At 42.8% G+C, this 21,669-nt stretch overlaps 1 protein-coding gene across 1 annotated transcript in view; it reads right to left on the bottom strand.

Moving 5' to 3' along the window:
• Positions 1–21,669, bottom strand: part of SDAD1 (SDA1 domain containing 1) — a 37,569-nt gene that overhangs the window by 13,000 nt on the left and 2,900 nt on the right. Inside the window, exons 3-14 of the mRNA XM_050948380.1 lie at positions 20,889–20,987; positions 20,260–20,370; positions 15,090–15,161; positions 14,897–14,997; positions 11,295–11,352; positions 10,181–10,255; positions 8,688–8,789; positions 7,776–7,845; positions 5,903–6,006; positions 3,932–3,989; positions 2,774–2,832; positions 770–846 (exon numbers count right to left, since the gene is read on the bottom strand). Coding sequence (XP_050804337.1) covers positions 770–846; positions 2,774–2,832; positions 3,932–3,989; positions 5,903–6,006; positions 7,776–7,845; positions 8,688–8,789; positions 10,181–10,255; positions 11,295–11,352; positions 14,897–14,997; positions 15,090–15,161; positions 20,260–20,370; positions 20,889–20,987 — 986 coding nt within the window. The remainder of the gene's footprint in view (positions 1–769; positions 847–2,773; positions 2,833–3,931; positions 3,990–5,902; positions 6,007–7,775; positions 7,846–8,687; positions 8,790–10,180; positions 10,256–11,294; positions 11,353–14,896; positions 14,998–15,089; positions 15,162–20,259; positions 20,371–20,888; positions 20,988–21,669) is intronic.

Here is a 21,669-nt window from a genome sequence, read left to right as displayed (position 1 = left end):
TAACTTTACTCTCAAACTGACCCTCTCTAAAGTCCATCCCCCACCCTCTCCTTATGGTTGAAACCATTTTAGCAAGAACCATTCTTAAAGCATGGCAGGAGCTAGTAAGCATGTTTCCCCCTGCACCTCCATGCAATTGGTATGAACAGGGACAGCTTTTCCCCAGACTCATCTTAGATCTCCATTATAAGAGAGAGATAACACATTATACAATTATTATTACATAATTAATATTATGCATCAGTCTATAGCATGGGTCTCAGCAAAATAAGCCAGTTTATACACGGCACAGAAAGTGGGTTAGTGTTCCGCTGGCAACAGCTACGTTTAAACTTAATTGTTGCTAGCACAATTTCAGTCATTGTATTCAGACAGGGAATGAAGTCTTGACCATCAAATTATCGAAGCCCTGAAAAATCATGGCATACGTTAAGAGTTTACAGATAAATAAGATACATACAGAACCTTCCCAAAGATCTTGTTATCCAGGAAAGCAGGGATTCAGCCCCATCTGGGGAGAAGAGAATGGAGCATGCTGGTGCTAACCAATGACCTCTACGGCCAGTGACATAGCTGTGTTGGCAATTGAAAATAAATAGTTTACCATACTCAAAGCATGCAGCACAAAAGGTCATTTTATTTCAATGGTGTTTTGTTTTTGTTTTTTAAAGAGATACACCAACCTATTTTCTATGAGTTGTACAGTGTTTCTAGGAACCCAGGTTCCCCATGGATCTTAGACTGAGTTGTCATGAACTTTTGTACTTACCCTACAGTCATAACTTCCCCAGAATTCTTGTCAGTGACAAAGTTGTTGGCTATGGTCATTAATACTGACTGGATGATCTAGAAGGGAGAAAGTAAAGTAGAGCCAGATGAACATACATTCCTATTGTAGCTGTATTCATTTGCATACAATGCCATATTCACAAAGGGCAAACTCACTCAAAGCTTGAGACTTGGCCCTTTAAGAAGCTATTTTCAGAAATATTTTAATAGAGCATTTTTGCAATACAAATCCTACTACAGGCAGGAAATGTGAATACAGCACTGAACGTGGATTCAGCAGAGCTGGGTCTGCCCCTGGCCTGCCGAGTTATTTCGATCACATCACTGCTCTGTGCCTTGATTTCCCTAGCTGAAAAACAAGGATAATGCTACTGAATTCCTTTGTAAAGCCCTTTAAGATTTACTTCGATTAAAAATGCTGTATGAGAGCCAGTTTGTGACCCTAAGAGGATCCCAAGGCTAGATGGCAAGGAGCTCTCTGTTATGCAGTGAGACTCAGCTGGCCTGACCTGCTCAGTACATCCCCATCCACTGTGGTCATACTTATCCAAAAGGTGGCATGTAATAAATCATTGCAAAACAACTAACTCACTGATCATTCACATTCTTGTGTGATGTATATACGGTTAATCTACAAAGTTATCCAGAAATGTGTGACCAAAATGTGTTTTAACCAGGCATGTCAGGGGAAGTTGGTAAATAGGTTTTTGGAGACAAAGGAAAGGGACCAGCCCCACAAGCCAGGTGTTGCTAGGGACAGTGGGCTATTTACCAAATGGGAGATAGCAGGAAGATCATTTGCATTGTAAAAATTACAAGCAGGGGTGAATCCAGCATGGTGTCTGCACCAGACAGCATGGAGTCTTCACCCAGCAGGGGAAAGGAACTTTATCTTGGGGATACACTTCAGAAAAAACACATTTCAGAGGTTTACTGGACTATAAAGAGAGGGAGAGAACCCTTAAGTTATCCTTCACCTGAACAGTCAAAGAAACTGAGCAGTTTGGGCTCTGTGACTGACCCCTGGCTAAAAACCGGCCAGCCATGCAAAAAAGCAACTGTGGTGAGACTCTTACTTTGAACCAGTAAAAGCAGCAAAGAATCCTTAGTTAGTCTATAAGGTGCCACAGGATTCTTTGCTGCTTTTACAGATCCAGACTAACATGGCTACCCCTCTGATACTTACTTTGAACCAAAGACTCTAGTTTGTTAAGTTAGGTTTTAGTCTTAGAAGTGTATTTTCACTTGTGTTTCGTTTGTAATTCCTCCTTCTTGGCATCACTTACATGGAAGTTCTTTATTAATAAACTTCATCTTGTCTTATTACACAACAGCAGCCTAGTGTTTCAAACCGAAGAGGAAAATCCTCAGCCAAATGGGGCTGCGTACTGTTTCTGTAAAGGAGCGGCAAACTAAATCAGGTTTTGAGAGAGGTACAGTGAGAGGGGCTGAGCACTGCATGAAGAGGTCTTTGGGGGGAGAACTCAAGGCTGGAAGGGTTGTTGAGGTCTCCCTGCTAAGAGTAATTGGGTCGTGGAAGCGAGTGTGACCAGCACACTTGTATGCATATTGGTGTCAGTGCAGTGAGCCACAACAGCATAGGCAGGTGCTGACTGAACCCCTACTGGCCTGGGTGAACCCCAAAGAGTCACGGGTATTCATTATTAATTTTTTTATGGAACATAAACCATACAATAAGCACAAGTGTTCCCGTTTTGAAAGATCAGCGTGTGCTTTTCAACCCCACCTAACACTAAGAGGGAGTAATCTCAGAGGAACTGAGCGGACACCACTGAGAAATCACTCCATGCATTACTTTTCCCCCTACGTAAACAATACCCAGCATCCAACAACACTTCCAGCCTGAGACTGGGCAGGTATTTTGTCTCTCAGCATAGCTCTGTCAACACATTCAGCAGTTATATTTCCAATGTTCGCACACAGTCTACTTTTTAATATCAATGAGATTTGGAAGGATCCTGACCTCTGGCGGCACCAGCTGATGAGATGCTTGCGCAGCAAAAAGAAGGATCTTGGTCACTTCTGGAAGAGTAGAAAATAGAGAAAGGTTCCACACTCAATGGACAGCCATTTCTGTTTTCAGTGGCTTATAAATATCTCCGTGCATCACAACTTCTAATTCTGGGTCCCATCCTGCGAGAAGCTCAGTACCCTGAACTTCCACAGAGAACATGAAGTCATTTGGGGCCTCGCAGAACCAGAACCTCCAGATCACTCTTTGTCACAATAAAGCACTCAGTCAGATACCACAAACTTTATCCCAGGCCCTGTGCTCTTTTGAAGCCCAGCATATGGAAGGTAGAGCACTTTGAAAAGTCTGCTCTAGGGCACTGGTTCTCAACCAGGGGTACATGTACCCAGGGGGAGGCAGAGATTTTCCAGGAGGTGCATCTAGATATTTGCCTGGTTTTACAGTAGGCTTCATAAAAAGTGTTAGCAACATCAGTACAAACTAAAACTGCATACAGACAATGACTTGTTTATACTGCTCTATGTATCATAAACTGAAATGTAAGTACAAGATTTATATTCCAATTGATTTATTTTATAGTTATATGGTAAAAATGAGAAAGTAAACCATTTTTCGGTAATATAAATACAAAAGCATCACAGCACACTATGTCTGATTTTGTAAGCAAGTAGTTTTTAAATGAGGCAAAACTTGGGGGTACTCAAGACAAATCCAAGACCTGAAAGGGATACAAGTAATCTGGAAAGGTTGAGAGCCACTGCTCTAGACTGAAATAGTGTTGCAACGTTAACTATGGTGCGGCAAGAGAGACAAACCTTGCTAAACAATTACAGACAGCTTCTTGTAGCAGCTTGGTTTAACTGACATAGCTCAGGGGATCCATTCTAGTCTGTATTTAAAGAATTCTAGCTCCCACTTTCAGAAGTACGAAGCACACCATTTCCTGTATCCCATAACAACTGGGAGCAAAACTGTGTCTCTGCTCTTCACCCTCCTCCTTCCACATCCTCCATATCTGACAAGACAAACCTGATTGTCCACCTTTAATCCTACAGCACCACTGCTTGAGATCGACTGCACACAGGGCAATATGGGAATGCAAAACACAAAGGCAGGGAGAGGATACAGGTTTTGTAGATGGTTGCTTACCTCTCTGATGGGGCTGCATGAACCGCTGCACAAAGGGATAGAAGTTAAAGAGAAAGAGCTGTGGGGAGGAAAGTGAATACTGGATTAAGAACCCTGCCAGCGTTTCCTCCCTTGTATCTGCCTATCTAGATGGAGGGCTGTGAAACCTTCATAATAATTGTATGCAGACAATGGTACACACAGATTGCATTGGTGTTACTGGGCAACATGCTTGTAACAGAGAGTGGATTTTGATTTGTTTGCCTGCCTTGGACTGGGGGAGAGAAATACTGTGATGAGATGTTCAAAATTTTCTTTAATAAAGTAAATACTGATCCCAATCCAAATCCCATTAAAGTCAATGGAAGGAAGGGGTCTCATTGGCTTTGACAGGCTTTAAATTGGGGCTGTCATTCAAGTATCCCATGTTAAGTATGCCGCTTTCTTGATCCCTAGAAAAACATCCCTCAGTCCAAAGCTGGAGGGACCCGCTGTAAGCACAAGCAGGTAACTGAGGAGTGAGTGGGCATAGAGGCTAGTCTTCAAGAAAACTGTCAAAGGGGCACCTGTCATGGGTGTGGCCTTCTTCATCACATGGCCATGTGCCCGCTAGGCAATAGACCCAAATCCATTGAACTTCAATACTGAACATCTAGGGTTTCACATAGTGTTTGTTGAATTCCAGTTTTCAAGCCACTCAATTTTTCTTCTGTCCTAGTGTGGAATGAAGAGACAGTCCTGCCAGAGCCAGACAGCACAGGCCCAGGCTGGGCAGGTTTCCCCCACATACTCAGTACCACCTGAGTTTGTCAACCCTCAGGACAGGCTGCAAGGCCCATCCTTTCTCCTAGGCCCACAGGGAGCTGGGAGGAAGGAAAAATTGGAGAACTGCAGAAATTCTGTTTGTGAGGATTAATACAGTTCAGTTACACTCAAGTTGCTGTTAGGTGGGGAACTGCCAGAGTCCATTTATGATTGACAATACTGTTGGGATGTGTAAGGGTTAAGTAAAGACCAGGGAAACCGCTGGTGTGCTGGCACGGTAGTAAGGAGCAGAAGCACAGGCAGGCACCGTTTCTGCGCTGGATAGATGAAGTGCCATCCCTCTCCCTTCTGCTTGTTAAGGATTAATAAGCGTTGGAGCTGCATAAGGACTGTGGCTGTCTAAAGGATACCCTTTGTGTAAAGTAGTGTTATCTCCCCCTCTCTTCCTTTCCCAGCTACATAAACGAGCTCGGGGTCACTGATCCTTCCTCCCTTCCCTGTGACCTGCTGATTAAGGAAACGTGGCTGCAATTACTGCAAAGAAACGTATCTTCAAGGTAAAAATGTCTCAGAATATGTTTAATGCTGTAGATAATTATATTCAGTAAATACTAAATCAGGGTTTTGGGGGTGTTCTAGTAAGTGTAGGTATTTACATATTAACTTAGATAACAGAGTGTGATGTGATTAACTCAGGCCTTACTCGACAATTGGGTTGAGGTGAACAAGTACCACCATAAAGAAGCCTGTTTACTCAATCTGCCTCTGGGTCCTCCTGTTCCCTCTCTAACAAGTACTTTGAAGAGACTGACAAAAGCATTCAGATCCTAGGATGGATCATAAACCTCAGTGATTCCTGACCCATAAGTGCAGGAATTCGGGATGCTGGCGGTGCAGCAGCACCCCCTGACTTGAAGTGGTTTCCATCATATGCAGGGTTTACAATTTGGTTCTATGGCTCTCAGCATCCCCACTATACAAGTTGTTCTAGCACCCCTGTCCTGGCCTGCAAGGCCCTCTCAGGCCAGCTACTAGTGCCAGACCTAAGTCCATTAGGAAATAAAATGAAGCCAAACTCATCTTCACTTACAATGACAAAGTCTCCTGTGGCGAAAGGCCAGAGCGTTAACCCACTGTGCCATCCTGATCACATTCAGACCCATTACTGATGGACAAGCCTATTTCCGACATGAGAGCCCAAAAACCCACTGCAGTTAACATGTGTACCTCGTGTATTCCAACTAGTCTAGAGATAAGGTCCATGAGCATCATCTTCACTTCAAACCGTTCCTTGGATGTCTCTAGCTGCTTTAGGAGTTTCTCTGCAAAATCTGGAAGCAACATGGAGTGTCAGCAAGAAGTAATAACACTGGGGGGTCGAGGATGTCAGAGCAGGATGTGTGTCAGCTTGACATCCCAAGAGACTTCGGAGAATAAAGCTGCCAGAGATCATTAGATAATCAGTTATTAAGGCTCAGATAGCCTCACCCTGATAAAACAAGATGAATTGGTTACTGAATTAGATCAGCAAGAAGAAAAAAAATGTGAATAAAGAAAAAAATTGCTCATAAAATTGAGAACAGGATAAACAAGCAAAAGGAAAATCAATGGACTTGTCACGGGGTGGCTTGCTCCTTTAAGGGCCAAGGGGCCTGGGGCTAGCCAGCCCTGTTCAATCAGCCCTGCTTGTGTCATACTTAGCTGGTTACCTGCCTAAGGAGGTTGGACTCACTGGGATCAGGTGACAGCCTGAAACACCTGGGCCTCAAAGGGTGGAGAAAACCCAATTTGCAGGAGGAACCACAGGAAGCAAAGCAGGGCTCCTGTGTAAGGCCCTGAAGTTGGGTCTAGAAGGACTCCAGAGGAGCAACCTAGGTGCAACCAAGGAGGCCCTGTATCATCCTGTGGGTGGGCTATTTGAACAGGAACAGGAAGCTGAGCAAGGCAGACAGGACTAGAAGCCATGCAGACTGCGCTGGATGCAGCCTCTCTCAGTCCAGGACACCAGCCTGGCCAGACTCAGAGACTTTGCTCTGCAGACTAAGTTTGGGAGCTCTGAACCAGAGTCTTGACATCTATTAAAATCAACTTACTGATGCTCAATTGTGGAATTCAAGCAGGGTACACCAGGCTGCCAGGGGGCACACAGGGATGGCACATGCTTTTTACACAGTTCCACAGCTTTAGGGGTCAATATTTAAAGCCAGTTAATATGCACTAAAAAGGAGGCTGAGTTGAGGCCTATCTGAAAAAAATTAAGTTTATGATGTCTAGAGTGAAAGAGTAATATTAGACAAAACAGACTAGAAATAAAGGGTAAATTTTTAAATGACTAAGTGATGAATGGTAGTTAGTCATTAAAACTTTCTAGCATTTCCCTAGGTTTCTCCAGGAAGTCCTTAAAGCAAGGCTGGGTATCTATTTTTAATGAGAAGCTTAGCTCAGACAGCAGTTACAACCCAAAAGTTACTGAGTGAAGCTCCATGGCCAGCGTTGTGCATGAAGTCAAGACTGGGGACTGGTCTACACTGGTGGGGGGGGGGGGGGGGGAATCGATCTAAGATACACAACTTCAGCTACGTGAATAGCATAGCTGAAGTCGAAGTATCTTAGATCGAGTTACCTACTGTCCTCATGGCACGGGATCGACGTCTGCCGCTCCCCCCGTTGACTCCGCTACCACCGTTTGCGTTGGTGGAGTTCCGGAGTCGACAGGAGCTTGTTCGGGGAATTGATATATCGCATCTAGATGAGACGCGATATATCGATCCCCGAGAAATCGACTGCTACCCGCCGATACGGCCGGTAGTGAAGACGTAGCCTAGATGAGCATAACAGTGATTCCATTTAGCCTTAAAATCTCTGACCATTCCTCCTAACTTGCAAGGTGCTGTGAAATTTAATCAACATTTGTGAAGTGCTTTGTGATCCGGTGACCCAGTGTGGTATCTAAACATTCCATACCATTCCCACGTTCAAACAGTGGAGCATAGGTGTCTCTCCCATTGCAGTTTTGCCTGAAAACTCAGTATCTCAGCTCAAACATGCATTAGAATTTCCAAGGCGCATGAATATTAATTGGCTTGGACACCATGCTTACCTTGGGGATCATGGATCAAATGAATAGCGGAGAAGTTAAACACCTCTGGCTTTTTCTTCTTCTTGTGTTTCTGTAGGACAGCAAGAGATAAGTAGACACTTTTTCCTTTCCATGGAAGAGTTGCTCTAAGCTAATTTCAGACATGAGTTCTGGAAAGCTCCCACTTCACATTACCAGCTTTAAGAGGCATGTTTTGATTTTAAATAGTAAAGTTCATCAGCACTTTCAACATTTCCTGAGTTACGTGTGGTTTTCAGCCACACGACTCCAGGCAAAGTCAATGCAAACTCTGTAACAAAAGCTCCACTCAAACTCTTGAAACATACCTCTAGCTATACAGATACTAGTTTCCCAACCAGGCACTGGGCATGGGAAATAGCAGTTCAGAAAACACGCCACAATCCTGCCCTGACTTACAGTGTACCCCACGCAAAAGGATTGAATGAGATGCAAGTCACGGCAGAACCTGGTCCACAATCTAACTTAGCAAAGTCTCTTTTCAACATGTGTTCTTCCACGTGAACATGTGTACGTCGAGCTGGCTGCTGCCAGAGCAGCAAAGGGAGCTTTGTTTAGAAGACATGACAAAGGGTAGTTGGCTAAAAAGGGACAGATAAGAGCACAAAAATCCAGGTCTTGAAGGGTCCCAGCGGATCAGCCGATGAAGGAGAGAACCTGACATAGATGACTGCGGTATCAAAAAGGGAAATGAGAACAGCACGTCGTCTTCAGAAGTTTGATTAAATTGAGCACTGCATTGTTAGGGCTGACTGCTATTAAAATCCTACTTAGCTTTACAAGTATTCAGTTTACTCGTTTCCCTTTCTACCAAGCCACCACTGGTAACTTTACACTCGGGTTCTGCTGCTAGTTCCATGGTGACTCCAAAATGTCCAACCAGGCTTCCCTTACCTTCAGAACCTTCATGGCTTTCTCCAGCTTCTTCTTGTGCTTGGTGGTTTTCTTTCCTGTTGCATATCTCACCATGAGGTCTCTGGCCGTGGGCCCTTCATCCTTCGGAAAGGAACATCAGACAGAGCATGACTCAAGGGAATGAGACTTCAAATGGGATAGTGCAGCTGGTTGACAGCAACAATTGTCAGAGTTACACACAAGGTTTTCAAAAATAGGAAACCAATTCATTCTACCTCCAAGTGTTTGCCATGTAACCAGCCTGACATTCATTTCAATACTTAAAACTTTGACTTCATAAAAGAGAACAAATATACCAAGGTTTATGCCCAGGTAACAGCACGTCAATAAAGCAATACAACTGATATGGGATTAGTCATTAGGCAACAGTAACATATTATTCAACAATGCCCAATTCATGAGCAACGCTTTAAAAGGATCTCGTTACAGATCAGATAAAGTAGCTGGGGCTGGGGGGATGGTTAGGGTAACATACTTCAGTAAATTTGTTCAAAAGCATCTATGTAATTGTCTGACCAGCATCACTAACCTCTGTGCACTCCCCACATAGCAGTAAATTTATTCTCACAACACCTCAGAGATAAAGAAGTGCTACTTTCCCCATTTTACAGATGAAGAACTGAGCCAGACAGATTAGGTGACTTGCCCAACGTCACATGCAAAGTCTGTAGCAGAGCTTTAATTAATATAAAAAAAAACAAACCCACAATCCTGGTCTCCCAAATCCCAGTCCAGTTCCTCAATCATAAGTCTACATGAAGCCTCTGGTAATTCTTTACCTTCTAAAAGAGAGGCGGGCAAAATTTTGGCCTGAGGGCCACATTGGGTTTCCAAAATTGTGCCTCCCCAAACAGCTAGGTGTGGCCCGACCCCTGCCCCCTTACAGTGTAAGCTCTTCAGGGCATGGGCCACATCTGCTTTGTATCATCAATATGCAGTGCCTAGCATACTGAGGGCACTACTAGAACCAAATACATTCTCTCAGTCTGTAAGGGGGGGAAAAAAAAAAACCTGTATTTCCTACTAGCTCATTCTTATAATGTGGGTTATGACTTCCCATGCTGCCAGCTACATGACCATCAGCACAGGCACTACAAATGGGCCAGTGACTAAGTGGCCCTTAATGATTTTGAAAACAAATGGGACCGTTTTCCTGATCTTCCCCTCAACGTACAGACATATTTCCCATTAACAATAACAGCACATGTCCTGAGGAGACCGAATCCCTCAAACTGAGGGGCAAACTAACAAACAATCCCGTCTATTCTTTCTGGCTGGCATGGAAGAAAGCCCACAGGTGTGTCGGGGAGACATATAAACAAATGGGTGTAGGTGGCTGGCATCCCAGATGGAGGAGAGAGGACAATGCAAGAAGAGACATGGGCAGATAAATAAGATACATAATACCTACTGCAGGTACATTTTGTAGAGTTTGAGAAAGTGACAGCAAGAGAATTAGACTCCGGACTAACCTCAGATTCTGAATCACTCTCTTTTTTCTCATCTTCGTCTTTCCCAAGAAAGAATTTCAAACCAGCAACTAGTATCTGAAAAATGTGGACATTTAGGGGGAGCGGGGAAGGAAGGGAAGAACTAGTTTACAAGAGGCAAAAGTCCCCATGTTAGGTCACCAGTTGCTTATAACAGGAGATATGAAATGGCGTAAAATAGACAGGCTAACTGAAAACACTAGACATGTGCAAAAAAACAAAAACAAACAAAAAAAAAAACCACAACACACTCTCAGTCTTTGTTGCCTGTGTGGCAACAGTGAAGCAACTGCTCGAAGAGTAGCAGGATTTTCACAAGGGCCCACGTGAACCTGCACTACTGCACGATGGCTGCTTTACTAGCACAGGTATATCAGCAAAGCACCCCAGTGTGGATGGATCTTATTACCGGCCACATTGCTCAGCAGTATAGTTTATTCTACGAGCCCTAAATAAGACAAGCTGTGCCAGCACAATGGCACCAAAGCCAGGGGCTGTGGCCAGCAGAGTTATGTCAGCCAAGGATGTGAAAAGGTGTGATCCTCGACTGACACGACTGTAGTGTAGACACAACCTATTGTGCAACGTCTGGTTTCTTCAGTTGCTAGTACAATTTTGGTTTTATTGCGCTGAGCAATACGGCCATTCATGGTAACTTTGGCAGCAGCTTGAGACCCTATGCTCAGTTTCACAAGCCTACGGTGGTTTTAAGAACTAGAGTACGGGCCTTTATCATATAACGAACCAACCCATGGCATCCTAGGCATTTCTAAAACCACCACCATCGCAGCATCCAGATACAGGCAGCTGGGATACTAGTTATTTTCACTGTTGGAGCTGAGAAAGCACAACAGTGCCGATCAACATGAGGCAATGCTCCTGAAAGTCACTTTTGGCTAGCACCGCCCAGCATGAGTGGGTATGGAATCTCACATCAGCCAGCAATAGCGGGGCTACTAACGTCCATTCCCGAGGGGTTCATAACTCTGAGGTTCTTCGGTATAGAAAGGAAGTTGCGCACGCGCGCACACACACATATACATCAAAAACAGCAGAAGCAAAATATACTGGCATTTCAGATAGGTTTCCACCTCACCTTTGTGACTTTGGAAAAGCAGGCTGTTGTGATAACATTTACTGTTTTGGCATCATTCCTGGAATAAGCAAAACATTAATATACCTTCACCAAAAAGTTTGCTGATTTTGAAAAACAAGACGTCATGGTAGATTTAATGCAAAATAGAGTCACTGGAAACAAACCCCACAGTACTAGCTGCTTTCATCATACCATCAGTGATTTCAAACGCAAACCAAGAGATGATGTTTCTACATGCCATTTGTCATCATTTTTCCTACACAAAAGATAACGCATATATGCTTCTGGGTAAGTTCACACTTGAGAAGAACACACAATTTCACTCTGACAACAAAGATGAACCAATAAAAGCAATGGCAGGCCTCACAGTAAAAGATACTTCAAGTGATAAGAAATTGCCTGTTAAAATAAACGCAGAGAGATTTGGCTTTCATTACAAAAGCTACAAGAAAGGTTTGAAACAATCTCTAGGAGAGGTTTATAAATACTGTAGATCCTGAACTGAATTTGAGCTGAATTTGACTGACCTTTTGCAGCTATAAAGCTATTTAGCAATACTGCAAAAGCTCTGTCCTTAAAAGGGGAAGCTATGATGTAGGTAATCTCATCATACCATTCCCTCCAACGGCACATGGCCCATTTGCAACTGCTGGTAGGAAATATCCCCAATTGCTGGAGATGGGGCACTACATGGCCCTCTCCGAGTTACTACAGAGAATTCTTTCCCAGGTATCTGGCTGGTGGGTCTTGCCCACATGCTATGGGTCTAACTGATCACCATGTGGGGCATCAGGAAGGAATTTTCCCCTGGGTCAGATTGGCAGAGATCCTGGATGTTTTTCACTTTCCTCTGCAGCCTGGGGCCTGGGTCACATGCTGGGCTGAACTGGAGTAAATGGTGCATTCTCTATAACTTGAAGTCTTAAATCATGATTTGAAGACTTCGGTAACTCAGCCAGAGGTCATGGGTCTATTACAGGAGTAGGTGGGTGAGGTTCTGTGGCCATGTCAGACTAGATGATCATGATGGCCCATTCTGGCCTTAAAGCCCATGAGTCTATAAGTAAGATGGTCACCTATATATTCTAAGTGTTCCCAGCATTTACTCTATTGCAATATTTCTTTCCCCTCCGTTGTCCCAGAGGCATTATTACGCTGCCGTTCTAGAGCTGGCAGACCCATTGCGGCAGTGCATGACTTATCCGCCTGCCTACCCAGGGGATTCATGGCATATCCCAGATCAACACGTGAACAAAGCTCCTGAAGCCCAAACATGCTCTGCCAACTGGCCTAACGCCCCAGCTATTCTCTCTGCTTTCTATAAAAGGCAGTCCTGCTGCACAGTCACGCTGAACTGCTCAAGTCCCTAGGACTCTGCCTGGAATAAAGAACCAATGGCAGTGCAAACCACCCCTGCAGAACACTGGGGAGATCCCAATGAGGCAGAAAATGCTTAAAAGGAGCAGTATTTCTTATCTGTACTTGCATTTCCATGGAAGGACCAGGAGGTTAAAAGAGGGGTACAAGTTAGGTGACAACTCCCCCCACCCCACTACAAGGACACACCCTTAGGGATAATTAGAACCTAAAACAATAGGCAAATGAAGATCCAACCTTGCTATTCCTCACGGTGACACGTCTGCTGAGAGCAGCAGCACCAGAACTAAGGCAGCATTGAAATCAATAAACATCTGTACAACTCCATTAATACTCAAAGTTCTGTTCTTCTTCTAATACATCGCTATCTTGGAGCTTACCCAGCCCCCTGCTTATTCAAAACAGCGCTTGCTTTTACTCCGGAAAACCAACTCACTCCTCAAAACATGAATGCACCAAGCAGGTACCATCAATGTACAGGCTTCTTGTCTAATAATAGACATGCAAATCTTATTTATTCTCTTGAAGTACCCCTACACTTGCAGCAGCATGTAGAAAACAGCCAGCGCCCTCCCGGCTAGCACGGGTGTACATAGCAACGTCGCTGGGGAGGCACCACTTAGGCAAGTAGAGTACAAAACACACCAGAAACTTTGGGCAATACCCTACCCATCTCTTGATGTAACCATGGGGTGCCTCCTCCCAGGTCTACACTGATATTTTTAGCAGTGTAGTGTCCCGCTATCTCCTCACTACCAGCGCCTTTCCTCACTGCATGGAGCTACATGCACTATACACACTGCCGCAAGCGTACACAAGGGCTTGGACATCAGCCACAGCTGGACTTCACGACTTACTATACAGCAGAATTATATTCAAGATTTAATGCATCAACCGAAAGGCTCAAGAAAGCATGTATATGTACAGGTTTTGCTGGATGGTTTGAAGTATACTTGTTTATTGTTCTTAAACATCTAAGATTCTTCCTGCGCACCTTCTTCTGCGAAGTCTCTCAGTCATTTCTGCCCTTCTAGATTGTGTTCTACAAAAACATAGTACAACCACACTACAAATGGATTGCCCCAGGGTGCACTGAGTTAAAATCAAAGCGATTTTAAGCACATATTTTAATCACGACTGAGATCAGCAAGCAGAAAACCTTGATTTGAATCATCAATTTTAAACTTGTTTTGCATTTGTACCTTTTAGTTATTTTCCAAAAGAAAGATTGATTCTTATTGGTTGGAAACCATTAAAACATGTTGATTTGCAACAAGATATAGCCTTTACACCACACTTGATGCTTCTTTTTTCTAACCAGGAAGATGCACTACACCTCTATACATATTATTTAAGCAATTATATTGCTTAAATATATGTATTCAGATTCTAAATTTTTACATTGTCTGTTATGTTAGAAAGCAACAAATAACATTTCTTATTTATTAGATGATTGTTTTTTGCTTGTGATTTGTGTTAAGATCTATTTAGATGGAAATTCAAAATCAATTAAAATGCACTAAAACAGTGTTTTAAAATGTTTTTCATTCGTTAAAGATATCTTAAACATGCTGGATACAAAAGGAAAAAAGTTTATCAGAAAGCTCATCAAAACATGTTTTGCATATAAAACTAACTGACTTACTAAACTAAAAAAGTATTATCTATACTTAGTCAACTGAATTGATTGCTACCATGTCTTTCAAGATTTTAGAACTAGCAGATCTCACCCTCTGCAACTTCATTTTTATTCATAGATTGGAAGAGGAAAACAAGCTTTTCTGCTTTTTCAACTCCCAATTTGTTTCTTAACTTTGAATAGTCATTGACCTGAACTAGCTGAATAAACTGAAATGAAGAAAATATTCTCCCAGTACCTGCAATAGAGGCTACTGCTGTCAAAAGCTGGGTTAGCCCTTCAACAAACTCTGGTTCCAGGTGCTTAGCCAGTGACTTCCACTAGTGCAGTGGTCTGACTTTCTTTAAAATTAGGCAGCAAAGATGTACTTCTTAATATTATTTTTTGGTGTTTAATTTAAATGATTGTAATAGATTACAGTATGTTTAGGCCTTAACAAAGGTTGTCAATTTCCAATAGGTTTATTTTTAAAAAATAAACATTCATTTAATTTAAATAAAAGAGTATTTTTGTAAAATCATCAATTTTTATCCATCTTGCGTAGCCCCTGAATAATCAAGAACCAGTTCTGTGCACTCAGACTCACCAAATATTCCTTCTATATAGTTCGATCATCACATCCAGAGATATCTTGGCTGCAGTAGGGTTGCTGTCTCTTAACATAGTATACATGAAGTTCTGCAGTGTCTTAAGAAGAAATTCGGAAAATGATCAGTGAGTTTGAAAAAGTTTTTATAATAAAAAGCATTCATAGTAAACCTGGAAGCCAGCATACTTACTCTATTCACTTTATTGTTCTTGTGTTTGGCATTTAAATTCTTGATGTCTGTTACAATGTGAGTATATAAAGTCTGTAAAGAAAGTGACATGTACAGTAAAGTGAAGTATTTACACTTTGCAGCCTACAAAGTTCATTCCCTAAAGCCCATTCGTACTATCATGCAGATAGATCTGCGATTAGGGTTTTCGACTTCTCGAGGGCTAATTTTAAAGAGTTAAGGAAATTAGTTAGGGAAGTGGATTGGACGGAGGAATTAGTGGATTTAAATGTGGAGGAGGCCTGGAATTACTTTAAGTCACAGCTGCGGAGACTGTCGGAAGCCTGCATCCCGAGAAAGGGGAAAAGAACCATGGGCAGGAGTTGCAGGCCAAACTGGATGAGCAAGCAACTCAGAGAGGGGATTAGACAAAAGCAGAAAGCTTACAGGGAGTGGAAGGAAGGCAGGATCAGTAAAGAAAGCTACCTTGCTGAGGTCAGAACATGTAGGGATAAAGTGAGGAAGGCTAAAAGCCGCATTGAACTGGAACTTGCAAAGGGAATCAAAACCAATAGTAAAAGGTTCTACAGCCACATAAATAAGAAGAAAACAAAGAAAGAAGAAGTGGGGCCGCTATACACTGAGGATGGAATGGAGGTTAAGGATAACCTAGGCATGGCCCAACATCTAAACAAGTACTTTGCCTCGGTTTTTAATAAGACTAGTGAGGAACCTTGCGATGATGGAGGGATGATAAACGGGAATGTGGATATGGAAGTGGATATTACTGCAACTGAGGTAGAGGCCGTACTTGAACAGCTCGATGGGTCGAAGTCGGAGGGCCCGGACAATCTCCACCCGAGGATATTAAAGGAACTGGCGCGTGAAATTGCGAGCCCGTTAGCGAGAATTTTTAAGCGATCGATAATCTCGGGTGTTGTGCCGTATGACTGGAGGATTGCTAATGTAGTTCCTATTTTTAAGAAAGGGAAAAAGAGTGATCCGGGTAATTATAGGCCTGTTAGCTTGACGTCTGTAGTATGTAAGGTCTTGGAAAAAATTTTAAGGGAGAAAGTAGTTAAGGACATAGAGGTCAATGGTAATTGGGACGAATTGCAACACGGATTTATTAAAGGTAGATCGTGCCAAACCAATCTGATCTCCTTCTTTGAGAAGGTGACGGATTACTTAGATAAAGGAAATGCGGTAGATATAATTTACCTAGATTTCAGTAAGGCGTTCGACACGGTTCCGCACGGGGAGCTGTTAGTTAAATTGGAAAAGCTGGGAGTGAATATGAAAGTTGTAAGGTGGATAAGGAACTGGTTAAAGGGGAGACTCCAGAGGGTCGTATTGAAAGGTGAACTGTCGGACTGGAAGGAGGTCACCAGTGGAGTCCCTCAAGGATCGGTTTTGGGACCGATCTTATTTAACCTTTTTATTACTGACCTTGGCACAAAGAGCGGGAATGTGCTAATAAAGTTCGCGGATGACACGAAGCTGGGGGGTATTGCTAACACGGAGAAGGACAGGGATACTATTCAAGAAGATCTGAACCACCTTGTAAACTGGAGTAATAGAAATAGGATGAAATACAATAGTGAAAAGTGCAAGGTCATGCATTTAGGAATTAATAATAAGAATTTTGGATATACGTTGGGGGCGCATCAGTTGGAAGCGACGGAGGAAGAGAAGGACCTTGGGGTACTGGTTGATAGCAGGATGACTATGAGTCGCCAATGTGATACGGCTGTTAAAAAAGCAAATGCGATTTTGGGATGCATCAGGCGGGGTATTTCCTGCAAGGATAAGGAGGTGTTAGTACCGTTGTATACGGCGTTGGTGAGACCCCATCTGGAATACTGTGTGCAGTTCTGGTGTCCCATGTTCAAGAAGGATGAATTCAAACTGGAACAGGTTCAGAGACGGGCTACGAGGATGATCCGAGGAATGGAAAAACTGCCTTATGAAAGGAGACTCAAAGAGCTTGGCTTGTTTAGCCTGGCCGAAAGAAGGCTGAGGGGGGATATGCTCGCCCTATATAAATATATCAAGGGGGTTAACGTTAGGGAGGGAGAGGAATTATTTAAGTTTAGTACTAATGTAGCCACGAGGACGAATGGGTATAAACTGGATATTAGGAAGTTTAGACTTGAAATTAGACGAAGGTTTCTGACCATTAGGGGAGTGAAGTTCTGGAATAGCCTTCCGAGGGAAGTAGTAGGGGCAAAAGACTTTCCTGGCTTTAAGACAAAGCTTGATAAGTATATGGAGGGGATGTTATGATAGGATCGTTAATTTGGGCAATTGATCTTGAATTACCACCAGACAGGTCTGCTCAATGGTCTGCGGGGTGATGTTGCATGCGATGGGTACTGAGTTGCTGCGGAGAACTCCTTCTTGGGTGCTGGCTGGTGACTCTTGCCCACATGCTCAGGGTTTAGCTGATCGCCATATTTGGGGTCGGGAAGGAATTTTCCTCCAGGGCGGATTGGCAGGTGCCCTGGAGGTTTTTCGCCTTCCCCTGCAGCGTGGGGCACGGGTCGCTTGCTGGTGATGTCTCTGCAGCTTGAGGTCTTCAAACCATTTTTGAGGATTTCAATAACTCGGTCCTGGGATAGGGGTTGTACAAAATTGGATGGGTGGGGTTCTGGGGCCTGCCTTGTGCAGGAGGTCAGACTAGATGATCAGATTGGTCCCTTCTGACCTATGAGTCTATGAGTCTATGCAAGGAGAGCACCAGTTACTATGGCAAAGATGTTTTTTCCAAAGCCACAGTTGGGAGAGGAAAATAAAAGTCATTGGCCCCAATCCTGCAAGAAGATTTATTCACATGCTTAACTTCACACACTGCAAATGGTCCTACTGGCTTCAATAGGGCTACTCACGGCACACAGAGGGCTCGTCTACAAGGGGATGTTAGTGTGGATAAAGTAGAGTGTGACTTTAAAGAACAATAGCTATGCTGCACTAATTCCCCGTGTGGACATTCCAATTCTGCACTGAGTGACTTTTTGCACTTTAGCTTAATACACTTCCAAAGTGAAATAACCGTTTGGTGAACAGCGAGTGGGTGGCAAGTTGGGTTATAAATTTACAGTGCACTAGCCTGCCAGACACTATCACTGCTGACCCTGCTACCACACCCTACAAGTTCCGTAGTGCACTTTTATCTAGTCTGGTTTCAAAGCAGAGCAGGTCAATGTGCACTAGAGAACTTTTCATGTGTGGTAGCAGGGTCCACACGGACAGTCAGTGCACAGCACACTAATGCAATGTAGATTTACACCCTAGCTTGCTGCAAACTATTCATCTAGACAAACCCTAAGTTAAACCGCAAAAGGAGAAGAAGAGCGTTCACAAGGGGAGTTAATGTGGAATACCTATTTGGCATGATTTCCTTATGCAGACAAGACCACAGTCTTTGCAGAATAGAGGCCACAGAGAATTGAACATCAAACATAGCTGTAATTAAAAAAAAAAATCTTGTATTGCTGACATTTCTTTTGCAATTTCAGCTAAGTTTTGACTGACTGTTGTAGTAAGTTTGATTCCAGTCAATTACATTTTCAGGTAGTGATAAATCTTTCTGCAACAAAGAAGGCATTTAAATTTATGGCCAGCAGTGCTTTCCATTTACAAGTTTCCCTAAACAACTCAGGAGTTCCTGTTTGGGTACTGTACCTACAACAGAAAAGTCCTCAGTGAATAGGTCTGTCTATCCCATAACTTTAGGAATAAACTCCTGAATTCTATTTCAGAAATTAGTATCATGTAGGGATGTAGAACAAATTCTAACTTATGCCTAGACAATTATCCACAGTATCTCCAAGAGAGATCAGATATGCTGATTTTTAAATCAATGTAATTATGTTTATTCCTAGTACACCTATGACACACCGTAACCCACATTCACCACTTTTATATGGTTATGTTCTATTTTGTACAAAGTACTCCTTGTGAGATCTCATTTGAAAACTCAATCTGCTGAATATTATGATCCTGGTGAAATGTGTGCAACAACACTGCATGTAAAATTATGATTGTTACTGAAACATGTTGTAATTCTGGGTAACGTCCACAAACCAATTTCTCAGAGACAAAGACGCCTTAGCATGCCAGCAAAGTACTAAAGAGTCATTACCAGCTTAATCGGACATTCTCCAGAGGGCCGGGGGGGTGGGAGATGGGGAGCTGCAAACAAGAAATTTACAATTCATGCGAAGGACAGTTGGGCGCCTACATATACAATGGAACTGCCTGTCCCTATGATCCAGCAAGGATTTTTCCAGCACAAAGGGCTAGGGTGTAAGAAGGGAGGTAGGGAGGGGGAATGTCCCTAGCCATCTCTCTGCTCATGAGAGCAATGACTCTACTCATTACCCCTTGTTGGAATGACGAACTATGTATGAACTTGTACTGTCCAGTGGGCTACTGAGCAGTATAAGATGCACACTTCTGGGAAGCAAGGCTGGAGCTGCAGGATACGTGGGTGCCTCTCTGTATGTCATGCATGGATAGCTGGGCATAGCAGTCATGTACTCAGCTGGGAGTGACTTTGCATGCTGGTGGCTGAGAGCGATGAGCCTAGAGGGACGGCTGTTCACCAGCAAAGCAGGGTAAAAGGCATTCCAAGCTGGAGTGCTAAGGGGACACAGCAGTCCACTGGGTCAGATCGCACCCTGGGGAATGTCACACCACCATCATCGGAATGGTATTTCCACTAAATCTTAAATGAGTGGCACACGAGCCCACACAAGGAGTTACAGCTGCTCAGGCCCCATGAAGTCAACGACACCAGCAAATACTCAGAACTTCTAGGAACCAAGCCCGTAACTCTCAATGAGCTGCCAACCCGTCCCGCCCTTTTGGGGGCCAGTGACACACTATTTTATCTCACATTTCAGGTTTCTAAAGCTGGCCCTTTCACACTCACTGTATTTATCCCTGAGTGTCCATCTCCATAATATTTGGTCACAGGCACATCAAGCTGCTAAAAGCCCAAATACCCTAAAATCTTTGCTAGTGGAACCAACAGAATTACAATAAAGTGATATATTTAGCTACCGGGAACAGCAAACAGGCTGTCTGGTGCTGCTGAAATGCCTGTGCTTCCTTCTCATAAGAGAGGGAAAAACACAGCCAAGAGGCTCACCAAGGACATAAAACCAATTCTTATTTTGCAGCTTACTTTTCGTAGAAGTTTATCATGGCAGCGCAAGAGTTCAAAGAAGAGTTCCAGCAAACTTGTAGGGTTTATGAGATTCTTGTTTCTTAATAAGATCAGAGCTTTGCAAAATGTCTGCAACAAAGAAGCAGTGACCAGAATCACAATTTGAAAATGACTAAGAGAGCATTTATTATTCATCTACACACACACACACACACACACACACACACAAAGTCAGGCCCAAATCCCGCTTAGACTTTTACACGTGCTTAATTTTTCCACACAAGTAGTTCCAGCAAAGTCAACAAGACTGTTCACAGTACATTAAGCATGTGTATTAGTCTTTGAAGGATCTGGACAAAGATGTGCTACTGGAGACCAGAGTTGCTAACTGTGTGGTGGTCCTCAAAACCAGAGTACCACTTCTCTACCAACAGGACCACTCTGGCCTTGATTTTTGGATACCCAATTTGAGGCATCTTGAAGGAGTCCGATTTTCAGAAAGCTGGGCACTGAAAAACTGAGGCACACAAAATTAATAGTCACTTAGGACAATGTAAGCCCCTGCTTATACTGTAAAATAAATTTCTGTACAGAATCCTCTTGAAGACCTTATCGATATATATCAGTGCTTTAAATGTCAGACTTACCATTCGAAGATCTGCATCCAAAACAGTGTGGTTGTAAGAAAGCAGTTCTTTCAACTGCTGTGGAAAATCAACAAGATGTTCTGGATAGCAGTGCCCAACCTGTTTAAAAAATTAATCTTTATTGATATCCCTATAATAAACTCTAACAGTGTAACAATGGCATATTTGCCTGAGTGTATCTGATTCTGTAAAAAAATACCCCTTAACCAAATATACATTAAATCATGATTAACTTTTTCAAATTTTGTTGATATGCAATATATCTTTGAATGCTGAAGTTTCTATCATTAACTACCTACATAAAAGCTCACTCCTTTATTAAAGGATTAAAAGTGCTGTAAAATCTGTATGTTCAATGCATTTAAAGGTGATCTGCAACACCTATTCCAAAAAAAGATAATTTTAAGTAAGAAATTCCATTTAGCATCACTATAATGTTTCAGAATCATTCTGGAACAACACACCTATTAAAAATTTTCCTGATGCAATGTAGTCTGTCAAATAGGACTCAATTGGGTTATTGTTTGTTCTTTAAACAAACAGTTCAATTTTTTAAATGTTTTATTTTTACCATTTTATACTGTAATCCACAGAAAGCAACACTGGAGAACAGAAATTAAAAATATATATATTATTACAATCTTCTTGTCAGTTATTTATCACCTGCTCCTAGCTATATTGGCCATCTGTATATAGCTTACACTTATTTCATTGGAGGGAAAGGATTTGCAGGTCACCTTTAATAGTTCTATGTGTTGCTTTTCCCTAGAATTACAGAATT

Source organism: Gopherus flavomarginatus, chromosome 3 (assembly GCF_025201925.1).
Source record: "Gopherus flavomarginatus isolate rGopFla2 chromosome 3, rGopFla2.mat.asm, whole genome shotgun sequence".
NCBI lineage: Eukaryota > Metazoa > Chordata > Testudines > Testudinidae > Gopherus > Gopherus flavomarginatus.
The sequence above is the reverse complement of the archived record's forward strand: the minus strand, read 5'-3'. Positions and strand labels throughout refer to the sequence as shown.